The following is a 23,169-nucleotide window of genomic DNA, read 5'->3' on the forward strand; positions in this document are numbered from 1 at the left end:
TATTTGAAGAACTGGATAAAAGACCCTGAGCCTCTCCTGTGTCACCCCCACTCTCAGCCCACAGCCCTCCCGACCCTGCCCACAGCCCCCAGACCCCGCCCACAGTCCCCACCCACACTCTCAGCCCCCGCCCCCTGCTCCCAGACCCCGCCCCCGCTTGGCGAGGGGTGAGTGAGTGTCGGTAGCAGATTGGCGATTGATCCTGGAGTCCCCGCCGTGCCTGCTGCACATTGCTCACCTTTCCTGCACTATTGTGCAGCAGAGGGAGATTTACAGGCTTGTTGGAAAGTCAGGAATACATTTACGGAGTGGGAATGTGGACCCGAGATGACACAGTGACGGGTTGAGACAAACAGATCAGCCTCTGCCCCCCCCCGGGGAAGGCACTGGGCAGGTGGGCACCGGCCAGAGCCAGCTCCATCAGACTGACACCGGGGCTTAAAGGCTAACACCGTGAGGACAGGCTGCAGAAACTCGAGTTTAGAGAGTTGAGGGATGAGCGAATGGAGGTGTTGAAGATGATACAGGGATTCGATGGAGTGGATCGAGGGAAACTGTTTCCTCTGGTGGGGGAATCCAGAACAAGGGGGCAGAACCTTAACATTAGAGCCCGGCTGCTCAGGGGCGATGTCAGGATGCGTTTCTTCACACACAGGGCGGTGGGAATCTGGAACACTCTCCCCCAGAAAGCTGTTGATGCCGGGGGTCAGTTGAGACTTTCAAGGCTGAGATATTTTATTAGGTAAGGGGAGGAAGGGATAAGGAGGTAAGATTGGCCATGAACAGGCTCGAGGGGCTGAATGGCCTCTGTTCCTATCCCTACCTTCGAGGAAGCAGCAAGGTTCAATGAATATCCATTTACTGTCAGCCTCAACCCCGGGTGCTCACCAGAGGCCTGCTCCTACAGGCCCACAGATATTGCCCAAGAGGTGTAGTGCCTGGTTTGGGGGTACGTACAGACAGAGGACAGGCTGAGCCTATGTAAGGGGGCCAATGTTTGATAGTCACACTCGCAGACGGACAGAACGACACCCTTTATTGTACACACGCCCCGAACTCTGCTCAACAAATGGCAACACAGCACAGCACAGCCTTGGCCACAGGGTTTTGAGAATGTGCTGACTGAACAGACAGGCAGCCGATGGGGCCTGAGCTCCCAATCCCCCCCCCCCATAGCGTCCTCGGCTCCGCCTACCCCAGGTTTCAGTCCCTGAATCACACGGCAGGCACCCCAGGGTGGCGGGGGGGGAACGTCTCAGATCTGGCCCTTGCTGGCAATCCGCTTCGAACACTCCAGGAGGGCGTTATGAATGTCCTTGGCACAGGAGATCTGAGATTTGATCATGCTGAGGTACTGAGTGTAGGACAAGCTCTCTGTCTGCACCGTGTCGGGCTTGGTGGCCGTGGGAACCAGGTTTGGCGAGTGCTTTGCGCTGTCGATGCTTTGGGACAGACATTCGAAGGCCAGCCTCTGCAAAGGAATGGATAATGTCAGCAATAAAACGGCAAAATATCAATCTCCGACACCGTAGGCTATTCAACAGTGGAAGGCATCGCAGCCCAGTCAAATCCCTGTCCACACCCCCACTGTGTAGTCGGACTCACTGGAAGTCGGAGTAGGAACCATGGGCTTATATAACTCCTCTTTGACCCGGTGTATGGCAATCACCGTGTGGGACTGACGTTCCCCGGTGTACAGGAATCACCGTGTGGGACTGCCGTTCCCTGGTGTATGGGAATCACCGTGTGGGACTGCCGTTCCCCGGTGTACGGGAATCACCGTGTGGGACTGCCGTTCCCCGGTGTACGGGAATCACCGTGTGGGACTGACGTTCCCCGGTGTATGGGAATCACCGTGTGGGACTGCCGTTCCCCGGTGTATGGGAATCACCGTGTGGGACTGACAGTCCCCGGTGTATGGGAATCACCGTGTGGGACTGCCGTTCCCCGGTGTACGGGAATCACCGTGTGGGACTGCCGTTCCCCGGTGTACGGGAATCACCGTGTGGGACTGCCGTTCCCCGGTGTACGGGAATCACCGTGTGGGACTACCGTTCCCCGGTGTAAGGGAATCACCGTGTGGGACTGCCGTTCCCTGGTGTATGGGAATCACCGTGTGGGACTGCCGTTCCCTGGTGTATGGGAATCACCGTGTGGGACTGCCGTTCCCTGGTGTATGGGAATCACCGTGTGGGACTGCCGTTCCCCGGTGTACGGGAATCACCGTGTGGGACTGCCGTTCCCTGGTGTATGGGAATCACCGTGTGGGACTGCCGTTCCCCGGTGTACGGGAATCACCGTGTGGGACTACCGTTCCCCGGTGTACGGGAATCACCGTGTGGGACTGCCGTTCCCCGGTGTACGGGAATCACCGTGTGGGACTGCCGTTCCCTGGTGTATGGGAATCACCGTGTGGGACTACCGTTCCCCGGTGTACGGGAATCACCGTGTGGGACTGCCGTTCCCCGGTGTATGGGAATCACCGTGTGGGACTGACAGTCCCCGGTGTACGGGAATCACCGTGTGGGACTGCCGTTCCCCGGTGTATGGGAATCACCGTGTGGGACTGCCGTTCCCTGGTGTATGGGAATCACCGTGTGGGACTGCCGTTCCCCGGTGTACGGGAATCACCGTGTGGGACTGCCGTTCCCCGGTGTATGGGAATCACCGTGTGGGACTGCCGTTCCCCGGTGTACAGGAATCACCGTGTGGGACTGACAGTCCCCGGTGTACGGGAATCACCGTGTGGGACTGACAGTCCCCGGTGTATGGGAATCACCGTGTGGGACTGCCGTTCCCCGGTGTACGGGAATCACCGTGTGGGACTGCCGTTCCCCGGTGTATGGGAATCACCGTGTGGGACTGCCATTCCCCGGTGTACGGGAATCACTGTGTGGGACTGACAGTCCCCGGTGTACGGGAATCACCGTGTGGGACTGACAGTCCCCGGTGTACGGGAATCACCGTGTGGGACTGACAGTCCCTGGTGTATGGGAATCACCGTGTGGGACTGACAGTCCCTGGTGTATGGGAATCACCGTGTGGGACTGCCGTTCCCCGGTGTACGGGAATCACCGTGTGGGACTGACAGTCCCCGGTGTATGGGAATCACCGTGTGGGACTGCCGTTCCCCGGTGTACGGGAATCACCGTGTGGGACTGCCGTTCCCCGGTGTATGGGAATCACCGTGTGGGACTGCCGTTCCCTGGTGTATGGGAATCACCGTGTGGGACTGCCGTTCCCCGGTGTACGGGAATCACCGTGTGGGACTGCCGTTCCCCGGTGTATGGGAATCACCGTGTGGGACTGCCGTTCCCCGGTGTACAGGAATCACCGTGTGGGACTGACAGTCCCCGGTGTACGGGAATCACCGTGTGGGACTGCCGTTCCCCGGTGTACGGGAATCACCGTGTGGGACTGCCGTTCCCCGGTGTATGGGAATCACCGTGTGGGACTGCCATTCCCCGGTGTATGGGAATCACCGTGTGGGACTGCCGTTCCCCGGTGTACGGGAATCACTGTGTGGGACTGACAGTCCCCGGTGTACGGGAATCACCGTGTGGGACTGACAGTCCCTGGTGTATGGGAATCACCGTGTGGGACTGCCGTTCCCCGGTGTATGGGAATCACCATGTGGGACTGACAGTCCCCGGTGTACGGGAATCACCGTGTGGGACTGCCGTTCCCTGGTGTATGGGAATCACCGTGTGGGACTGCCGTTCCCCGGTGTACGGGAATCACCGTGTGGGACTACCGTTCCCCGGTGTACGGGAATCACCGTGTGGGACTGCCGTTCCCCGGTGTATGGGAATCACCGTGTGGGACTGCCGTTCCCCGGTGTACGGGAATCACCGTGTGGGACTGCCGTTCCCCGGTGTATGGGAATCACCGTGTGGGACTACCGTTCCCCGGTGTACGGGAATCACCGTGTGGGACTGCCGTTCCCCGGTGTATGGGAATCACCGTGTGGGACTACCGTTCCCCGGTGTACGGGAATCACCGTGTGGGACTGCCGTTCCCCGGTGTATGGGAATCACCGTGTGGGACTGACAGTCCCCGGTGTACGGGAATCACCGTGTGGGACTGCCGTTCCCCGGTGTATGGGAATCACCGTGTGGGACTGCCGTTCCCTGGTGTATGGGAATCACCGTGTGGGACTGCCGTTCCCCGGTGTACGGGAATCACCGTGTGGGACTGCCGTTCCCCGGTGTATGGGAATCACCGTGTGGGACTGCCGTTCCCCGGTGTACAGGAATCACCGTGTGGGACTGACAGTCCCCGGTGTACGGGAATCACCGTGTGGGACTGACAGTCCCCGGTGTATGGGAATCACCGTGTGGGACTGCCGTTCCCCGGTGTACGGGAATCACCGTGTGGGACTGCCGTTCCCCGGTGTATGGGAATCACCGTGTGGGACTGCCATTCCCCGGTGTATGGGAATCACCGTGTGGGACTGCCGTTCCCCGGTGTACGGGAATCACTGTGTGGGACTGACAGTCCCCGGTGTACGGGAATCACCGTGTGGGACTGACAGTCCCTGGTGTATGGGAATCACCGTGTGGGACTGCCGTTCCCCGGTGTATGGGAATCACCGTGTGGGACTGCCGTTCCCCGGTGTATGGGAATCACCATGTGGGACTGACAGTCCCCGGTGTACGGGAATCACCGTGTGGGACTGCCGTTCCCCGGTGTATGGGAATCACCGTGTGGGACTGCCGTTCCCTGGTGTATGGGAATCACCGTGTGGGACTGCCGTTCCCCGGTGTACGGGAATCACCGTGTGGGACTGCCGTTCCCCGGTGTATGGGAATCACCGTGTGGGACTGCCGTTCCCCGGTGTACAGGAATCACCGTGTGGGACTGACAGTCCCCGGTGTACGGGAATCACCGTGTGGGACTGACGGTCCCCGGTGTACGGGAATCACCGTGTGGGACTGACAGTCCCCGGTGTATGGGAATCACCATGTGGGACTGCCGTTCCCCGGTGTACGGGAATCACTGTGTGGGACTGACAGTCCCCGGTGTACGGGAATCACCGTGTGGGACTGACAGTCCCTGGTGTATGGGAATCACCGTGTGGGACTGCCGTTCCCCGGTGTATGGGAATCACCATGTGGGACTGACAGTCCCCGGTGTATGGGAATCACCGTGTGGGACTGCCGTTCCCCGGTGTACGGGAATCACCGTGTGGGACTGCCGTTCCCCGGTGTATGGGAATCACCGTGTGGGACTGCCATTCCCCGGTGTATGGGAATCACCGTGTGGGACTGCCGTTCCCCGGTGTACGGGAATCACTGTGTGGGACTGACAGTCCCCGGTGTACGGGAATCACCGTGTGGGACTGCCGTTCCCCGGTGTATGGGAATCACCGTGTGGGACTGACAGTCCCCGGTGTACGGGAATCACCGTGTGGGACTGACAGTCCCTGGTGTATGGGAATCACCGTGTGGGACTGCCGTTCCCCGGTGTATGGGAATCACCGTGTGGGACTGACAGTCCCCGGTGTACGGGAATCACCGTGTGGGACTGCCGTTCCCCGGTGTATGGGAATCACCGTGTGGGACTGACAGTCCCCGGTGTATGGGAATCACCGTGTGGGACTGCCGTTCCCTGGTGTTTGGGAATCACCGTGTGGGACTGCCGTTCCCCGGTGTATGGGAATCACCGTGTGGGACTGCCGTTCCCCGGTGTAAGGGAATCACCGTGTGGGACTGACAGTCCCCGGTGTAAAATCTACTCATACTCACCAGGCACAACTCCACTTGGTCACACAGGGCGTAAAACTCCTCTAAACTTTTGTCGAAGCGCTGCAGTGCTGTGTCATTGCTCTTCCTACAGGATAAAGAATACTGTCCGTTACCGAAGTAATTCACAATCCACAGCGCTGTCGGCCAGCAGGCTGGGGCACTTTTTCCATGTTTGTCTCCTTATTCTGCCCCAGGTGGGATATGTTAGCGATTATGCGCTTGAAGTGCCGTAACCTACAGGGCTACGGACCAAGAGCTGGAAAGTGGGATTAGGCTGGATGGGTGTAAATTTATATGGGCTGTTCTTTCCTCTGATGCTCGCTGGGCTATCGGCGATTTATCGTCCAGTTTACTTTAAAAGTAGAAAGTTGGGCCGGAACATCGGCCAAAGATCGCAGGCCCACCTTTCGGCACACAAGAATTTCACATCGCCGGGGCTGATCACTCGCCGATAAGATCGCTGGAGAAAAGCTGCACCTACCTAGCACTGTTCACAGGACTCGGCACTATGGACGTCATTTTGAACGTCGGAGGGGGTGAGAGGCTGCTTGAAGGAGGGGTTTATCAGGATCATTTTAATTTGTGAGTTATTTAAGGGCCTTACTGACTGATCTGCTCATATTTATATTTATTGAGGACCATAAACGGCATTTATAGCATTAGTGATGGGGTCTGTAACTTTGCTACAATTATTAGTAAATGCTCACATGCTGGAGACTGAAGTTGGGTTTAGTGAAGAGCCCAAAGAGGTGGCAGACTGATGTGGAGGAGACCTTACACCCGACGAACTTACAGGGAAAAGCAATCAAACCTGAACTTGTCTGATAACAAGTTAGGAGGCTGCGCTTCCAAAAGGAGGCCATCGCTGAGATATGCCAGCTCATCAAGGGAGATCCGCAGCCTACCGGCACCATCAGGACCGCACTGCCCGTTGAGGTTAAGGTTACTGTGGCACTTTCCTGCTATGCATCGGGCTCCTTTCAGGCTTCAGCTTGCGACATTTGTGGTATTTCTCAGCACGCCACACATTGCTCCATTCGACAGGTGACTGAAGCTCTTTACGCTCGCAGGACGGACTTTAGAAATGTCCCTATGACCAGGGAGGCACAGACCGGGAGGGCTTTGGGTTTCTCGCGAATAGCAAACTTCCCCAAGGTGCAGGGAGCTATAGACTGTACGCACATCGCCCTGCGAGCACCTTTACAGGATGTGGAGGTGTTTCGGAACCGAAAGGGATTCCACTCCCTGAATGTGTAGCTCGTTGTCAAGCACAACCAAATAATCATGGCAGTAAATGCTAATTTTCCAGGCAGCATCCATGATGCGCACATCTTGTGTTAGAGCACTGTCTCTGACCTGTTTAAGAGTCAGCCACAAGGTCACGGTTGGATGCTAGGGGATAAAGGATATGGCCTCTCCAGTTGATCATGACCCCCCCTGCACAATCCCCAGACGAAAGCCACATAGCTACACGCAATATCGTCGAAAAGCCAATTGGAGTTCTGAAGCAGGGCTTCAGATGCCGAGACCACTCTGGAGGCAGCCTGCAATACCACCCTGACCAGGTCGCTGAGTTTATTGTGATGTGCTGCATGTTGCATAACTTGGCTATAAGGAGAGGACAACAATTGCCAGATGAGGCTGCTGGTCCCACCTCAGGAGGGAGCGGAGGCGGAAGAGGCAAACGAGGAGGATGATGATCAGGACCTCGGGGAGGACAATCAGCCGGGTGATGAAGCCATGCTCCGACGCAAGACGGGAAAAACCCCGTGGGAGTTACGCAGCTGCAAAACTCTTGCGTCAGCAGCTCATAAATGAACGCTTTGCATGAACTCACATCGCTGACAGTTACAGTTGTGGAAAGACAACACTTGCAGCTGTGTTAACGTTTCATCCTGGCCTGGCCATTGTTTTCCAAATTGTATTCATGTTTTACCTTACCGTAAGTTATTAGAAGACACTGCACAACAATTGTAAAATTCAATAAAAATTTTAATAATTTAACAATGTAACTATATTTTTCAACTGTAACAACCCCCCTACCCCCAACAATAAATTTATAAATCCCTACCAGTGGCCACGTTTCCCTCCAGATCCTGTGCCCCCACGTCTTAGCCCCCCGTTTGAAATCCCGGGTAGCGGGACAAGGCGGGCGACCGCAAGACATCCTGCTGTGGGGGCCGGGGGGGTCTGATGGTGGCAGGATCGGCTCGGGGGGTGGTGGAGGGGAAGATGTTCCTGAGGAAGTGACTTCTGAGCCAGAAGTCCTTCCTCCTGACTTGCATCTGTGCTGGCGGTTGGTGTGACTGCACCTTGGGGTGCAGCACCGTCTCCCGACCTTGGTGTGACTGCACCTTGGGGTGCAGTGCTGTCTCCCGACCTTGGTGTGACTGCACCTTGGGGTGCAGTGCTGTCTCCCGACACTATTGCATGCCGCAAGGCATGGATGGCGGCGGTCTGCTCACGCATCTCCCAGATCATCTGCTGCATTCTCTCCGATATGCGAGTGGACATGCGGGACATGTTCCCCGTGTACACACCAGACCCCTGGAGGAGGTTGCGACTTATCGCGATACTCTCCATGCACAGTCTGGTCGAGCCCTCGATCCGATCTGCCAGTGGAGGCGTGTGCTGACCTCGCCAACTCGACCTCTGTGGGGTCGGCATGAGCACTAAACGCCTCGGCATCGCCGGCTGCAAGCCGCTTGGTCCCACTACTCTTCTGTCGAAGATGACGACGAAGACATGGCCACAGGTACGACTTCCAGTTTGATGGAAGGGTCATCCTCCTCCCTTTCCATAACATTCTCCTCCTCCTCTGGTTCTGGTTCCGATGTGTCGACCTCCTCGGTACCCGTGGTGATTAGTACCTGCAGGTGGATAGGTACGGCCTCTCTCGGCAGTTGTGGGACCTGCAATACACAATTGAGCTTATTAGAACAGAAGGGTACACTGTGCTGCGCTGACATACGTAGGAGGAGTAGCACTACTCCAATAAATGTGACCGAGAGACGTTACTGCATCACATGGTAGTATAACTATGTGGAATTCACTGCCCCAGAGAGCTGTGGAGGCTGGATCAATCGGAGATAGACAGAATGATAAGTGAGTGAAGGGTTATGGGGAGCAGGTGGGGAAGTGGAGCTGAGCCCTACATCAGATCAGCCATGATCTTATCAAATGGCGGAGCAGGCTCGAGGGGCCAGTTGGCCTGCTCCTGATCCTATTTGTTGTTAACCTGAGAATAGCACAGAAGCTGCCTGCATAACATGACATCATTTGTATATGAATTGCCGCTACATTACTTTGAATTAACACTGCTTTACACATTACTCACGTGACACAAGGGAGATCTCTGCTTCACCACGGGTGGTGGCCGAGCGACTGTGGCTGACGACCAATGCCACAGCACGTTGCTCTCAAATCGGAGAGTGTTACCAGCGGTGCAGGCCCTCCTCCAGTGCACCTACGCTCCCAGCGATTCTCAGATATCTTCCTCTGCAAACGTGACAAGAGCATGGCATAAGCTAACTGACTAGGTACTACCATGGAAAGACAACCGTTTCCAACGTTATATGCTAATAGGGTTTATATCCACAACTGATGGATGGTTATAACAAAGATCATGTTTAGGATCTAATGCTTGACACAAACATCTCGACTACAATCTCGATTCAACGGGGGTGATGGGAATCAGGACCACTGGTGAGCTCTGCAATGACAGGAGCTAATGTCACAAAGTGTCCCACGGCAGACAGTGAGCCAGGGCAGCTCTCCCCCAGTCCAGGCTGGGTCACTGTGTAACCCAAAAGGAGACGGTGCCAAAATTAGACTTAAAAAGGGCGAAGGTTACGATCCTAACAGGGAATGTATGCAAGAATAACCAGCTTAATTTCAATCCAGGATATTTACATATTATGTGGATCATTACAATTTAAAATCTATTTCATACTTACTCTTGCCGAAGCAACCAGGCTGTTCCAGCGCTTGCAGCACTGGTCAGATCCTCTCGCCTCGTGGGACGCCGACGAGATCACGTCGGCAATCTTGCCCCACATCTTCCTGTAGGCCCGGGGTGGAGGTTTCCCACGCCCACCCCGGGTTAATTGGGCCCACCAGAAGTGCACCTCCTGGACGAGGGCCTCATTCGCCTCGTCTGAGAACGGTATGGCCCTCCTCCCTCCCTTCCACATCCTGGCCACACTTTGCTGACTCATGCTCCAGGCTGAACATGAAGATTTAAGATTTTGATGATATATTATATTATATTATAACATAAAATATTTATATAATTAACAATTAAAAATTAGTAATCCCTTCTCCTCTCTCTGTCTGTCTATCTGTCTGTGTCTCTATTTCTCTCCTCTCTCTCTCTCTCTGTGTCTCTATTTCTCTCCCTCTCTCTCTGTGTCTCTATTTCTCTCCTCTCTCTCTCTCTCCCCCTCCCTTTGCCTTCTGCGCATGCGTGGACGACCCCGGACTTCCCGAATCGCAGGAAAACTTGTTTACCAAAAATAACGCACGCGCAGAAGGCCGTTGCTAGGGAAGCCTTGCCTTCCACATCGCTAAGGCCCAATCCACATCGCTGGGCTAATGCAGGGGGAAAAAAAACGAAAGTAGCGATCCGAGAAATGGGTGATGCTCCAGTGATCCTGAAAGCTGAATCATCATGAAGGCTGGAACATCGTCCATTTTTTTGGGCCTAGCGATCTAAGTGGAAAGTCTAGCCACTGATTCTACGAGTCTGTGTTCAGTACATCCAGCAGGTGGCAGTATTTCCTCACTCACAATCCACAGGCTCTGAGTAATGCTCGTATATCAAAGTATCCGCACAGACAGAGGGGATTAGGATTTTGATGTTTCAGCTTCTGCTCTCAGTTGAGAATCCCCTCGAAGGGAGAGTCCGCTCACTGAGACCACAAGGGACAGCCACTTCGCAGCAAGCCACAAGATTACTTACCTGCCCTGGGAGTGTGTGATGGGACAGTGTAGAGGGAGCTTTACTCTGTATCTAACCCCGTGCTGTACCTGCCCTGGGAGTGTTTGATGGGACAGTGTAGAGGGAGCTTTAAGAATCACAGAAGTTTACAGCACGAAGGAGGCCATTTCGGCCCATCGTGTCCATGCTGGCCAACAAGAGGCTATCCAGCCTAATCCCACTTTCCAGCTCTAGGTCCGTAACCCTGCAGGTTACGGCACTTCAAGTGCACATCCAAGTAGTTTTTGCCTCTACCAACTTTTCAGGTAGTGAATTCCAGCACCCTACAACCCTCAGTGAAGAAATTTCCCCTCAAATCTCCTCTAAACCTTCTACCAACTACTTTAAATTCATGCCCCCTGGTTGTTGACCCCTCTGATAAGGGAAATAGGCACTTTGGCAGAAAAAAATCAAACAGCAAGTTATTATTTAAATGGAGAAAGATTGCAAAGTGCCGCAGTACAGCGGGACCTGGGGGTACTTGTACATGAAACACAAAAGGTTAATATGCAGGTACAGCAAGTGATCAGGATGGCCAATGGTATCTTGGCCTTTATTGCAAAGGGGATGGAGTATAAAAGCAGGGAAGTCTTGCTCCAGCTATATAAGGTATTGGTGAGGCTACACCTGAAATACTGTGTGCAGTTTTAGTTTCCATATTTACGAAAGGGTATACTTGCTTTGGAGGCAGTTCAGAGAAGGTTCACTAGGTTGATTCTGGAGATGAGGATGTTTACTTATGAGGAAAGGTTGAGTAGGTTGGGCCTCTCCTCATTGGAATTCAGAAGAATGAGAGGTGATCTTATCAAAATGTATAAGATTCTGAGGGGGCTTGACAAGGTGGATGCTTCCACTGATGGGGGAGACTAGAACTAGGGGGCATAATCTTAGAATAAGAGGCCGCCCATTTAAAACAGAGAGGAAGAGAAATTTCCTCATGTCGCCTTTGGTTCTTCTGTCAATCACCTTAAATCTGTGTCCTCTGGTTCTCCACCCTTCCACCAATGGGAACAGTTTCTCTCTATCTACTCTGTCCAGATCCCTCATGATTTTGAACACCTCGATCAAATCTCCTCTCAACATTCTCTGCTCTAAAAGAGAACAACCCCAGCTTCTCAAGTCTATCCACGTAACTGAAGCCCCTCATCCCTGGAACCATTCTCGTAAATCTTTTCTGCACCCTCTCTAAGGCCTTCACATCCTTCCTAAAATGTGGTGCCCAGAATTGGACACAATACTCCAGTTGGGGCCGAACCCGTGATTTATACAGGTTCATCATAATTTTCTTGCTTCTGTGCTCTATACCTCTACTCATGAAGCCCAGGATTCCTTAACCGGCTTTTTTAACCGCTTTCTCAACCTGCCCTACCCTCTTCAACAATCTATGCACATATACCCCCAGGTCTCTGTTCATGCACACCCTTTAGGATTTACCCTTTAGTTTATATTGCCTCTCCTTGTTCTTTCTACCAAAATGCATCACATCACACCTTTCTGGGTTAAATTTCATCTGTCCCGTGTCCACCCATTTCACCAGCTTGTCTATGTCCTCTTGAAGTCTATCACTACCCCCCTCATTGTTCACTATACTTTCAAGTTTTGTGTCAGCTGCAAATTTGAAATTGTGCCCTGTACACTCATATCCAAGTCATTAATATACAAGAAGAAAAGCAGTGGTCCCAATACCGACCCCTGGGGAACACCACTGTATATACCTTCCTCTAGTCCGAAAAACAAACGTTCACCACTACTCTCTGTTTCCTGTCACTGAGCCAATTCCGTACCCACACTGCCAATGTCCCTGTTATTCAATGGGCTTCAACTTTGCTGCCGAGTCTATTATGTGGCACTTTATCAAACCCCTTTTGGAAATCCATGTACACATCAACCGCACTGCCCGGAAATCGGCACAGTCCTGGCCTGTGAGACCATCAGCAGGCCGGGGCCATCGGAGGGAGTAGGGTGCGGTGACATACCACTGCAGGGAGCAGTGCTTGTTGCTGCAGGAGGGCGACGGCTGTGAAGCCAGGTCGCTGATTGCAGTGCGGGCAGGCACAGCAGGAGGGGCGAAGGAGGCAAGAGTTTGTAGAGGGACATGAACGGGGCCCAGGAGAGGCGTGGATCTGGGGCCCAGAAGAGGCGAGGGCCCAGGGACAGCACGGGCCAGCCCACACTGCGATGTGCGTGTGCACTAGGTCCGTGCAGCAGAGCAGGTCTCCAGTTGAATAATCCTTACCACTGGACCAAGACCTAGCTCTGTCAAGCCCATGTGGTGGCTGGTGTGCAACAGCTACCCCACATTAAAAAAATCCACGCACAGGCATCTTCCACCCTTTAGGATCTAGTTCGTGATCTGGAATATTAGGTCCTTCATTGAAACATCTGTGAACTCATCCCTTTTTGGCATGGAAGCAAGTCATCCTCGTTTCGAGCGACTGCCTATGATGATGATGATGATTAACAATCTTCTCTGTTACCGCATCAAAAAACTCGATCAAGTTGATTAACACGATTTGCCTTTAACAAAGACTTTTCTTAATTAATCCACACTTGTCCAATTGTTGCCCGATTATTGTTTCTAAAAGCTTCCCCAGTGCCGAGGTTAAACTGGCCGGCCATTAGTTGCTGGGTTTATCTTTACATGCTCGATAGCTCTGTCAACAATACCTTCCATCACTGTGCTGTTGACTGAGAGTAGACTGAAGGGACGGTAATTGGCCGGATTGGATTTGTCCTGCGTTTTGTGAACTGAACATACCTGGGCAGTTTGCCACACTGTCAGGTAGATGCCAGTGTTATAGCTGCACTGGTGCGGCTAGTTCTGGAGCACAAGTCTTCAACACGATGGACAGGATGTTGTCAGGGCCCAGAGCCTTTGCTGTATCCAGTGCGCTCAGCCGTTTCTTGATATCAGGTAAGGTGAATCGAACTAGCCGAAGACTGGTTTCTGTGATGGTGAGGACCTCAGGAGGAGGCCGATATGGATCATCCACTCGGCATTTCTGGCTGCAAACACTTCAGGCTTATATGAACATAAGGTCAATGATGGACAATGACGGACAGGTAAAGACCATCTTGTCCATCGAGCCTGTCCCACACAATTATGATATCTTGTGTATCACAACATATACACTCCATCCCATCCCAAACCATGTGATCTCCTAGGAGGGGCAAAAAAAAACAGTTTGGGAAAAAAAATCGGGGAAATTCCTCTTCGACCCATCTAGGCGATTGGAACCAGTCCAGATCACTCTGGCCTTGAATTTGCTGCAGTACATACCGTCTGTAAGAGGTGATCTCCGCCACAGCCAGAAACAAATCCAGCTTTTGCTTGAAGGAATTCAGGGAGTCTGCATCCACCACATGAGAGGGCAGATTGTTCCAGAGATCTACTGTTCTCTGGGAAAAAACCACCTCCTAACATCTAACCCAGATCTAGCCCCATACAACGTAACATTGTGCCCCCTGGTCCTGCCTAACCTATTTAATTGAAATAAGCTGTCAGCTGGAACACCGTCTATTCCCTTCATTATCTTATAAACCTCAATCAGATCTCACCCCCCCCCCGCCCCCCCCCAAGTTTACGCTGCTCTAAGGTATAGAGTCTGAACTCTTTTAGCCTACCTTGATAATGAAGATGCTTTAGACTTGGAATGAGTCTCGTATCCCTCTTCTGCACCCTTTCCAGAGCCTCAATATCACCCACCATGCGAGGAGACCAAAACTGGGCATAGTATTCCAAGTGCGGCCTGACTAAGGTCACGTACAAGGACAAAACAGGACGCCCGTCTTATACTCACTTGTCCTATGGATACACCCCAACACTCTATTTGCTCGAGCCATCGCTGCACGGCATTGCTCGTGTACCTTTAAGGATGTATGCACTAGAATGCCCAAATCTCTTTCTATCTCCACCACCTGAAAGGTGTATGAATGTTGAGCATTTGCCTTGCCCACATGCATAACACTGAACTTATCTAAGTTATACATCAGTCTCCAGTCTTGAGCCAACACATTAAGTCCTGCCTGAATCAGACGAGCCTGTTCTACAGTTCGAGCACTCGCACAGATCTTGGTATCATCCCGAATCCAGATCATTCATAAAAATAGTAAAAAGCAACGGTCCCAACACTGATCCCTGCGGAACACCACTGGTGACCGGTATCCAAACAGATCCATCTATAACTGCTCTTTGCCTGCATCCTGCCAGCTGGTTCTGTACTCAGCTCACTATATTTCCACTAATACTAGAGGCTCCATATTATAGAGAAGCCTCTTATGCAGTACCTTGACAAAAGTTTTTTGGAAATCAAAGTAGACAATGTCTACTGGGCTTCCCTCATCCACAACTTTGTAACTTCTTCAAAAATACAATTAGATTTGTGAGACATGAACTCTTTTTTATGAGCTATGTTAGGTGTCCCTAATATGTCCCTCCCTGTCCAAGTATTCATATATTGCATCCCTTATGACTCTTTTTCATTCGCGTGCTGGGCTCCATGATCATTGAGGATGGGGATCTTCTTGGAACCTCCTCCTCCTGTTAGTTGTTCAATTGTCCAGCACCGTTCACAAGTGGATGTGGAAAGGCTGCAGAACTTTAATCTGATCCATTGATTGTGGGATCGCTTAGCTCTGTCTATAGCATGTAGTCCTGTGTTGCAGCTTCCCCAGGTTGGCACCTTATTTTTAGGTACACCTGGTGTTGCTCTGGCATGCTCTTCTGCACTGTTAGAGGTGATCCCCTGGGTTGATGGTAATGGTAGAGTGAGGGATATGCCGGGCCATGAGGTTACAGATTGTGGTGGAATACAATTCTGCTGCTGCTGATGGCCTACAACACCTCAGGGATGCCCAGTTTTGAGCTGCTAGATCTGTTCTGAATCTATCCCATTTAGCACGGTGGTAGTGCCACACAACACGATGGAGGATGTCCTCAGGTGGACTGGTTGGGCTGGGTGTTCTTTGCCTTTCCGCCATTGTCCATAGGTTTATATGTAACCTTCAGGGCTGCTGACCGAGGGCCGTGCGGCTCTTTGTCGGCCGGCGCGGACACGATGAGCCGAAACGGCCTCCTTCCGCGCTGTAAGTTTCTATGTTTCTAAAACGGGACTTCGTCTCCAGAATGACTGTGCGGTGGTCACTGCTACTAATGCTGTCATGGACAGATGTATCTGCAACAGATTGGTGAGGACAAGGTCAAGTAGGTGTTTCCCTGGTGTTGGTTCTCTCTCCACCTGTCGCGGGCCCAGTCTGCCAGCTATGTCCTTCAGGACTCAGCCAGCTCGGTCAATAGTGGCGCTACCGAGCCACTCTTGGTGATGGATATTGAAGTCCCCCACCCAGAGTACATTCTGTGATCTTGCTACCCTCAGCGCTTCTTCCAAATGGTGTTCAACATGGAGGAGAACTGATTCATCAGCTGAGGGAGGGGGGTAATTGGTAATCAGCAGGAGGTTTGACCTGAAGTCATGAGACTTCATGGGGTCCGGGTCAATATTGAGGACTCCCAGGGCCACTCCCTCCCGACTGGAAACCACTGTGCCGCCACCCCTGGTGGGTCTGTCCTGCCGGTGGGACAGAACATACCCAGGGATGGTGATGGAGTCTGGGACATTGGCTCTACCCCATTTAGACACTTATTTTCCAACGAGTATGTGGCCTCCTTATTCTTCCTACCAAAATGTATTGAAATTCATTTAGCAATTACACACCCATTCTGTTAGGTTACTAATGTCTTCCTGTATTTTGTTGCAGTCCCTGGGTTAAGTACACCTCCCACATTTGATGCCATCTGCAAATTTTGAAATTATACTTCAAATTCCCGAGTCCAAATCGTTCATGTAAATGGTGAACAACAGTGGTCCCAGCACCGATCCCCGTGGAACATCACTTCCCATAATTTGCCAATTTGAGTAATTACCCTTAACCCCTACTCTGTTTTGTGTTTTGTAACCAGCTTGCTGCCCATTCTGCTCCTTGTCCCCTGACTCCACGTGTTCTGACCGCAGTCATGAGTCTACTATGCGGAACTTTATCTAAGCCCTTTTGGAAATCCAAATAGATTACATCCACTACATTACCCTGATCGAGGTCTTGGTTACACCCTCAAAGAGTTCAGTAAGGTTGGAATCCGTGCTGACCATGCTTTATTACACTTTTAGTTTCTAGATGTTTTTCTATTACCCTGGACTTTTCTATCTCCCTTTTTATATATTCACACTAGCTGTCCACCAGTCCTCTGGCATGATTCCCTTTTCTAATAAACTTATATATATGTAATATATTGAGTGGCTAGATATGGGCTTCACTCTGCAATTAACCCCTTCCTGTTGTCACGGCACTGACACCCGCTGGGGCCTTGGTCCCACGGACAGTGGCCGCCCTCCTGTACCTTGTCCCAGCAGCTTTCTACGTGTTTGAGCCTCCGCTGGATGTCTCGACCGACGATTGAACCAATCGGGTCTGTCGTTGCAGGACATTATTAATTCCTCACCAGCAACACTGCGCTCTGCTCCAATCCAGCTCATAGTACTTCCTTAGGAGCCGGCCTGAGTTGGGTCAGAATCGAGGAACAGAAGAACAGTTGGAGGCCATTCAGTCCCTCGAGTCTGTTCCACCTTTCAATTGGACGATGACTGATCTGTGCTGCAGGGTCGGTCGGACTTAGTATGTGTCACACGTGCACCGTTTGCTGCCATTATCGTATTGACACTCATACAGTGGGCGTGACTCACTGACCGACCGACTGTATTCCCGGCCACCCATCCCAATCAACCCAACCTTATCAGGACTGGTCCTGGATCACACAGCCATTGTTAACAGGCTCAGTGAGAAGCCGGTATCAGAAGAGACTTTCTCGCTGTAAAAGTGTTTCACTGCACATAAACCTCTCTCCCGCATATAAAGAGGAACATTCATTTAGAAAACCGATACTCACTGCCCATTGTCAATCGTCGTGTTTTGGGACAGATTCTGAGCTGCAATCCTCATTAGAAGCTGGAAGATAAACACAAAGCCCTTAGCGACATGGACAGATCCCGGTCATGCCCCACACACAGGCTATTATAGAACACGGTAACAGAGGAATGGAGAGTGAACTGTGGAGCTTGCATCATCCATTGCAGGTCAGGGGCTAAGCTACACGCATACACAATGACACTGCAGTGATGTTTATAAAGACACACCCTTTCAGGGCAGCAACTGTGCAGTCTGTCAGAGAAGAACTTCCATCAGCATCGGGCAGTGACACAGTTATCCAGAGATCACTGAGACAGACAGCATCACAACCTTTAACCTCCCCACCGAGCTAGGCCAATATCACTCGCATGCTGATGAATTTTAAACCTGAAATCATCAAAACACAGGACACCAAAAATTAAAGAACATGAAAACTGCTCCATTCAAAGATTTTAATCAGTTCCTACTCCAGTATGACCTCTGACCCTAAATGTCATGGATCCTATTGATCCCTAACCCAAATAGTCATGGATAACACTGACCCTTGACAGCCATGGATCTCGCTGACCCTTGACCCCAGATGGCCATGGATCTGCTGACCCTTGACCACAGATGTCCATGAATCAGCTGACCCTTGACCCCAGATGTCCATGGATCAGCTGACCCTTGACCCCAGATGTCCATGGATCAGCTGACCCTTGACCCCAGATGCCCATGGATCTGCTGACCCTTGACCCCAGCTGCCTATGGATGTGCTGACCCTTGACCCCAGATGTCCATGGAAACATAGAAATTTACAGCGCAGAAGGAGGTCATTTCAGCCCATCGTGTCCCGCCGGCCGACAAAGAGTCTCAAGGCCCTCGGTCAGCAGCCCTGAAGGTTACATATAAACGTATGAACAATGAAGGAAAGGCAAAGAGCACCCAGCCCAACCAGTCCGCCTCACACAACTGCGACACCTCTTACACTGAAACATTCTACACTCCACCCCAACCGGAGCCATGTGATCTCCTGGGAGAGGCAAAAACCAGATAAAAACCCAGGCCAATTTAGGGAAAAAAATCTGGGAAAATTCCTCTCCGACCTATCCAGGCGATCGAAACTAGTCCAGGAGATCACCCTGGCCGTATTTGATTCCCTGTAGCACTTACCATCATAACTGCGCCGGCCAACCAAAGGTTATCCAGTCTAATCCCAATTACCAGCTCTAGGTCCATAACCCTGCAGGTTACTGCACTTTAAGCGCCCATCCAACCATCTCTTAAAAGTGGTGAGGGTTTCTGCATCCACCACTCTTCCAGGCAGCAAGTTCCAGATCCCCTCTGCGTAAAGAAGCCCCTCTCAAATCCCCTCTAAACCTTCCACCAACCACCTTAAAACTATGCCCCCTCGTAATAGACCTCTCCACCAATGGAAATAGGCCCTTACTATCCACTATGTCCCAAGCCCCTCAATATTTTGTACACCTCAATGAGGTCTCCTCTCAATCTCCTCTGTTCCAATGAGAACAAACCCAGCCTATCCAATCTGTCCTCATAACTAAGATTCTTCATTCCAGGCAGCATCTCCTCTGCACCCTCTCTAGTCCTTCACGTCCTTCCTATAATACAACGACCAGAACTGTACGCAGTACTCCAGCTGTGGCCAAACCAAAGTATTATACAATTTAAGCATAACCTCCCTGCTCTTATATTCTATGCCTCACCAAGCATTCCGTATGCCTTCTTAACCACCTTATCTGCTACTTTCAGGGTTCTGTGGACAAGAACTCCAAGGTCCCTTTGTTCATCTCCACTATTAAGTGGCCTACTGCTTAATGTGTGTACCCTTTCCTTATTAGCCCGCCCAAAGTGCATTACCTCACACTTCTCCGAATTAAATTCCATTTGCCACTGCTCTGCCCACCTGACCATTAGATTGATATCCTCCTGCAGCCCATGACTTTCCTCTTCATTAACTGTACAGCCAATTTTAGTTTCATCTGCAAACTTCTTAATCATACACCCTATATTCAAATCTAAATCATTGATATATACCACAAAAAGCAAGGGACCCAGTACTGAGCCCTGCGGAACCCCACTGGAAACATCCTCCCAGTCACAAAAACATCCATCAACCATTACCCTTTGCTTCCTTCCTCTAAACCAATTTGGATCCAACTTGCCACTTTGCCCTGGATCCCATGGGCTTTAATCTTCGTGACCAGTCTGCCATGTGAGACCTTATCAAAAGCTTTGCGAAAATCCATATACACTACATGGTACGCACTACCCTCATCGACCCTCCTGGTTACCTCCTCGAAAAATTCAATCAGGTTAGTCAAACACAATCTTCCCTTAACAAATCCGTGCTGACTGTCCCTAATTAATCCTTGCCTTTCCAAATGTAGATTTATCCTGTCTTTCAGGACTTTTTCCAATAATTTTCCCACCACTGAGGTTAGGCTGACAGGCCTGTAATTACTTGGGCTATCCCTTTCTCCCTTCTTAAACAAGGGTACTACATTAGCAGTCCTCCAATCCTCCGGCACTATGCCCAGATCCAAAAAGGACCGGAAAATGATGGTCAAGGCCTCTGCTATTTCCTCTTTCACTTCGCTCAACAGACTGGGATGCATTTCATCCGGGCCTGAGACTTATCTCCTTTCAAAGCTGCTAAACCCCTTAATACTTCCTCTCTCACTATGTTTATTTCATCCAGAATATCACACTCCTCCTCGATAGCAGTATCTGCACTGCCCCTTTCCTTTGTGAAAACAGATGTAAAGTATTCACTGAGGACCATACCAACATCTTCAGCCTCCACACACAGATTACCCTAATGGTCTCTAATAGGCCCTACCCTTTCTTTAGTTACCCTCTGACTTATAGAACATCTTTTCCTTAATTTTACTCATCAAGAATTTTTCATGCTCTCTCCTGGCATTCCTAATATCCCTTTTAATTTTACCTCTTAACTTTCTTTATTCCTCTAAAGATTCTACAGTATTTAGCCGTCGGTATATGACATATTCTTCCCTTTTTTTCTTTATCCTCCCCGTAAGTCCCTAGACATCCAGGGGGCTCTAGAATTGTTATTCCCACCCTTTTTCTTTAAGGGCACATGTTTGGCCTGAGCCTTCCGGATCTCCTCCTTCAATGCCTCCCACTGTTCCGACACTGATTTACCCCTGAAGTAGCTGTTTCCAGTCCACTGTGGCCAAATCACTTCTCAACTTAGCGAAGTTAGTGTTTCTCAAATTTGGGACTTTTATTCCAGGTCTATCTTTGTCCTTATCCATAACTACCTTGAATCTGACTGAATTATGGTCACTGGCACCCATATGGCCTCATTTGAGGATCCATCTAACATATCACCCCTCCTCACTGCTGTAATAGTTTCTTTAATCAGTACTGCAATACCCCCACCCCTCTAAAAATCTTGTATAAAAATCCTGTAGCCAGGAATATTGATCTGCCAAACCTGCCCCTCTTTCAGCCATGTCTCTGTAATGGCTATAATGTCATACTTCCAAGTATCTACCTGTGCTCTTAGCTCATCCGCCTTATTCGTTATACTTCTTGCATTAAAGTATATACCAATTAGCACATGAAGACCTCCTTGCTTACTGCATACTAAGCCCTGTTTCCTCTAACTTACAGATTTGCTTTCTAGGTTCTTGCTTTCCAATTTCAGCTTTACTTGCTTCCCTATTGAATTTGTTCTCAGGTTTCCATCCCCCTGCCAAGCTAGTTTAAACTCTCCCCAACAGCACGAGCAAAACTCCCCACGGGGATATTGGTCCCGGCGCTGTTGAGGTGTAACCCGTCTGGTTTGTACAGGTCCCATCTCCCCCAGAAGCGGTCCCAATGCCTCAGGAATTTAAAGCCCTCCCGCCTGCACCAGCTCTCCAGCCACGTGTTCATCCTCTCTCTCCTTCTATTCTTATACTCATTAGCACGTGGCACCGGTAGTAACCCGGAGATTACAACCTTTGAGGTCTTACTCTTTAATTTTCTTCCTAACTCCCTGAATTCTGCCTGTAGGACCTCATCCCTCTTTTTATCTATGTCGTTGGTACCGATATGGACCACGACCGTTAGCTGCTTACCCTCCCCCCCCAGAATGCCCTGCGTCCACTCTGTGACATCCTTGACCCATGCACCAGGGAGGCAACGAAACCATCCTGGAGTCATGTCAATGGCCGCAGAAACGCCTGTCTGTTCCCTGAACTATAGACTCCCCTATTACTGGAGCTCTTTTATTTTTTGTCCCTCCCCAGATGGCCATGGATCCACTGACCCTTGACCCCAGATGGCCGTGGATGCGCTGACCCTTGACCTTTACCTGCAGAGAGTCCTTGAGCTGTGGGATGAGGAGTTTGAATTTGGCCACAGGGTCATCCTGCTGCTGGGCCTGTTGCTGCTGCTGGGCGAGCGCCGGCTGCGCGGCCTGGGCCTGAGCGGCGGCCAGCTGCTGGGCCTGAGCGAGTTGCTGCGCGGCCTGGGCCTGCGCCGCCGCCAACTGCTGCTGCTGGTTGAGCGGCGCCGCCATCTTGCCCCGCTCTCAGGTCTGGGCCCACCCCCCCCGCTCATTGGGTAGACAGAGACATGACGTCACGGAGCCCTTTGGCTATTAGTCGGCAGCTATGTCAATCAGGCCGGACTGCCCGCGGGACTGGGCATGCGCACCTCGCCTCGCAAGGACTGGGCCACCATCTTTGATATTGGCAAAAGCAGGAACAAAACAAAATGCTGCACTCGCCGCGGGTCCGGCCGGCAGCAGGTGGGGGAGGAACAGTCACAGCTCCAGCAGGGGCAGTGAGAGGGGGTAGGGGCAGTGAGAGGGGGTAGGGGCAGTGAGAGGGGGCAGGGGCAGGGAGAGGGGGCAGGCAGGAGAGATTAGAGACAAGAAGATGGCAATGTGACAAGTAAAGCAAAAAAGACAAGTCTGTAAATGGCCAAGTATCAACAGCTGGCGTGTCAACAAAATGGGAGCAGAGGTTGAAGGCCTGTCAACCAGGGTGGGGTCCTCGGGTCAGGGTGGGGTCCTCGGGTCAGGGTGGGGTCCTCGGGTCAGGGTGGGGTCCTCGGGTCAGGGTGGGGTCCTCGGGTCAGGGTGGGGTCCTCGGGTCAGGGGGATCCTCGGGGAGGAGGGCGGGAGACCCTTGGGTGAGGAAAAAGGAAACACTGGTATGGAAGGTGGCATCAATTTCAGACCATAATCTCTGCTATTTTTTTACCTGATGATGATTCTGCCATTCCTGTTTCCCTCTTCGAGACTCACCTTTTGTTTCTTGTCCCATTACCATCCCCTTTTGCTTTGCACTACCTTTTGTCATTTAATTACTCTTGCCTGCCACCCTATCGCTGACACCGCTTTTGTCCTTTCTCCCCTCCCTAAAATCTGTTACATCGTAAACTTTTTCCAGTTCTGACAAAAGGTCATCAATCTGAAGCGTAAACTGTTTCTCTCTTCACCAATGTTGCCTGACCTGCTGAGTA

The 23,169-nt window shown here is 51.5% G+C and overlaps 1 protein-coding gene across 1 annotated transcript; it reads right to left on the bottom strand.

The window, feature by feature from the left end:
• Positions 1-762: 762 nt before the first annotated feature.
• med29 (mediator complex subunit 29) lies at positions 763-22,236 on the bottom strand. Its single transcript, XM_070867947.1, has 4 exons — positions 22,013-22,236; positions 17,666-17,724; positions 5,748-5,832; positions 763-1,471 (listed from the first exon to the last, which is right to left on the bottom strand). The coding sequence occupies exons 1-4, from the start codon at positions 22,217-22,219 to the stop codon at positions 1,256-1,258; spliced, it is 567 nt and encodes a 188-aa protein (XP_070724048.1). The 5' UTR covers positions 22,220-22,236; the 3' UTR covers positions 763-1,255.
• Positions 22,237-23,169: the final 933 nt, after the last annotated feature.

The sequence above is a fragment of the Pristiophorus japonicus genome, chromosome 26, assembly GCF_044704955.1.
Source record: "Pristiophorus japonicus isolate sPriJap1 chromosome 26, sPriJap1.hap1, whole genome shotgun sequence".
Classification (NCBI taxonomy): Eukaryota; Metazoa; Chordata; class Chondrichthyes; family Pristiophoridae; genus Pristiophorus; species Pristiophorus japonicus.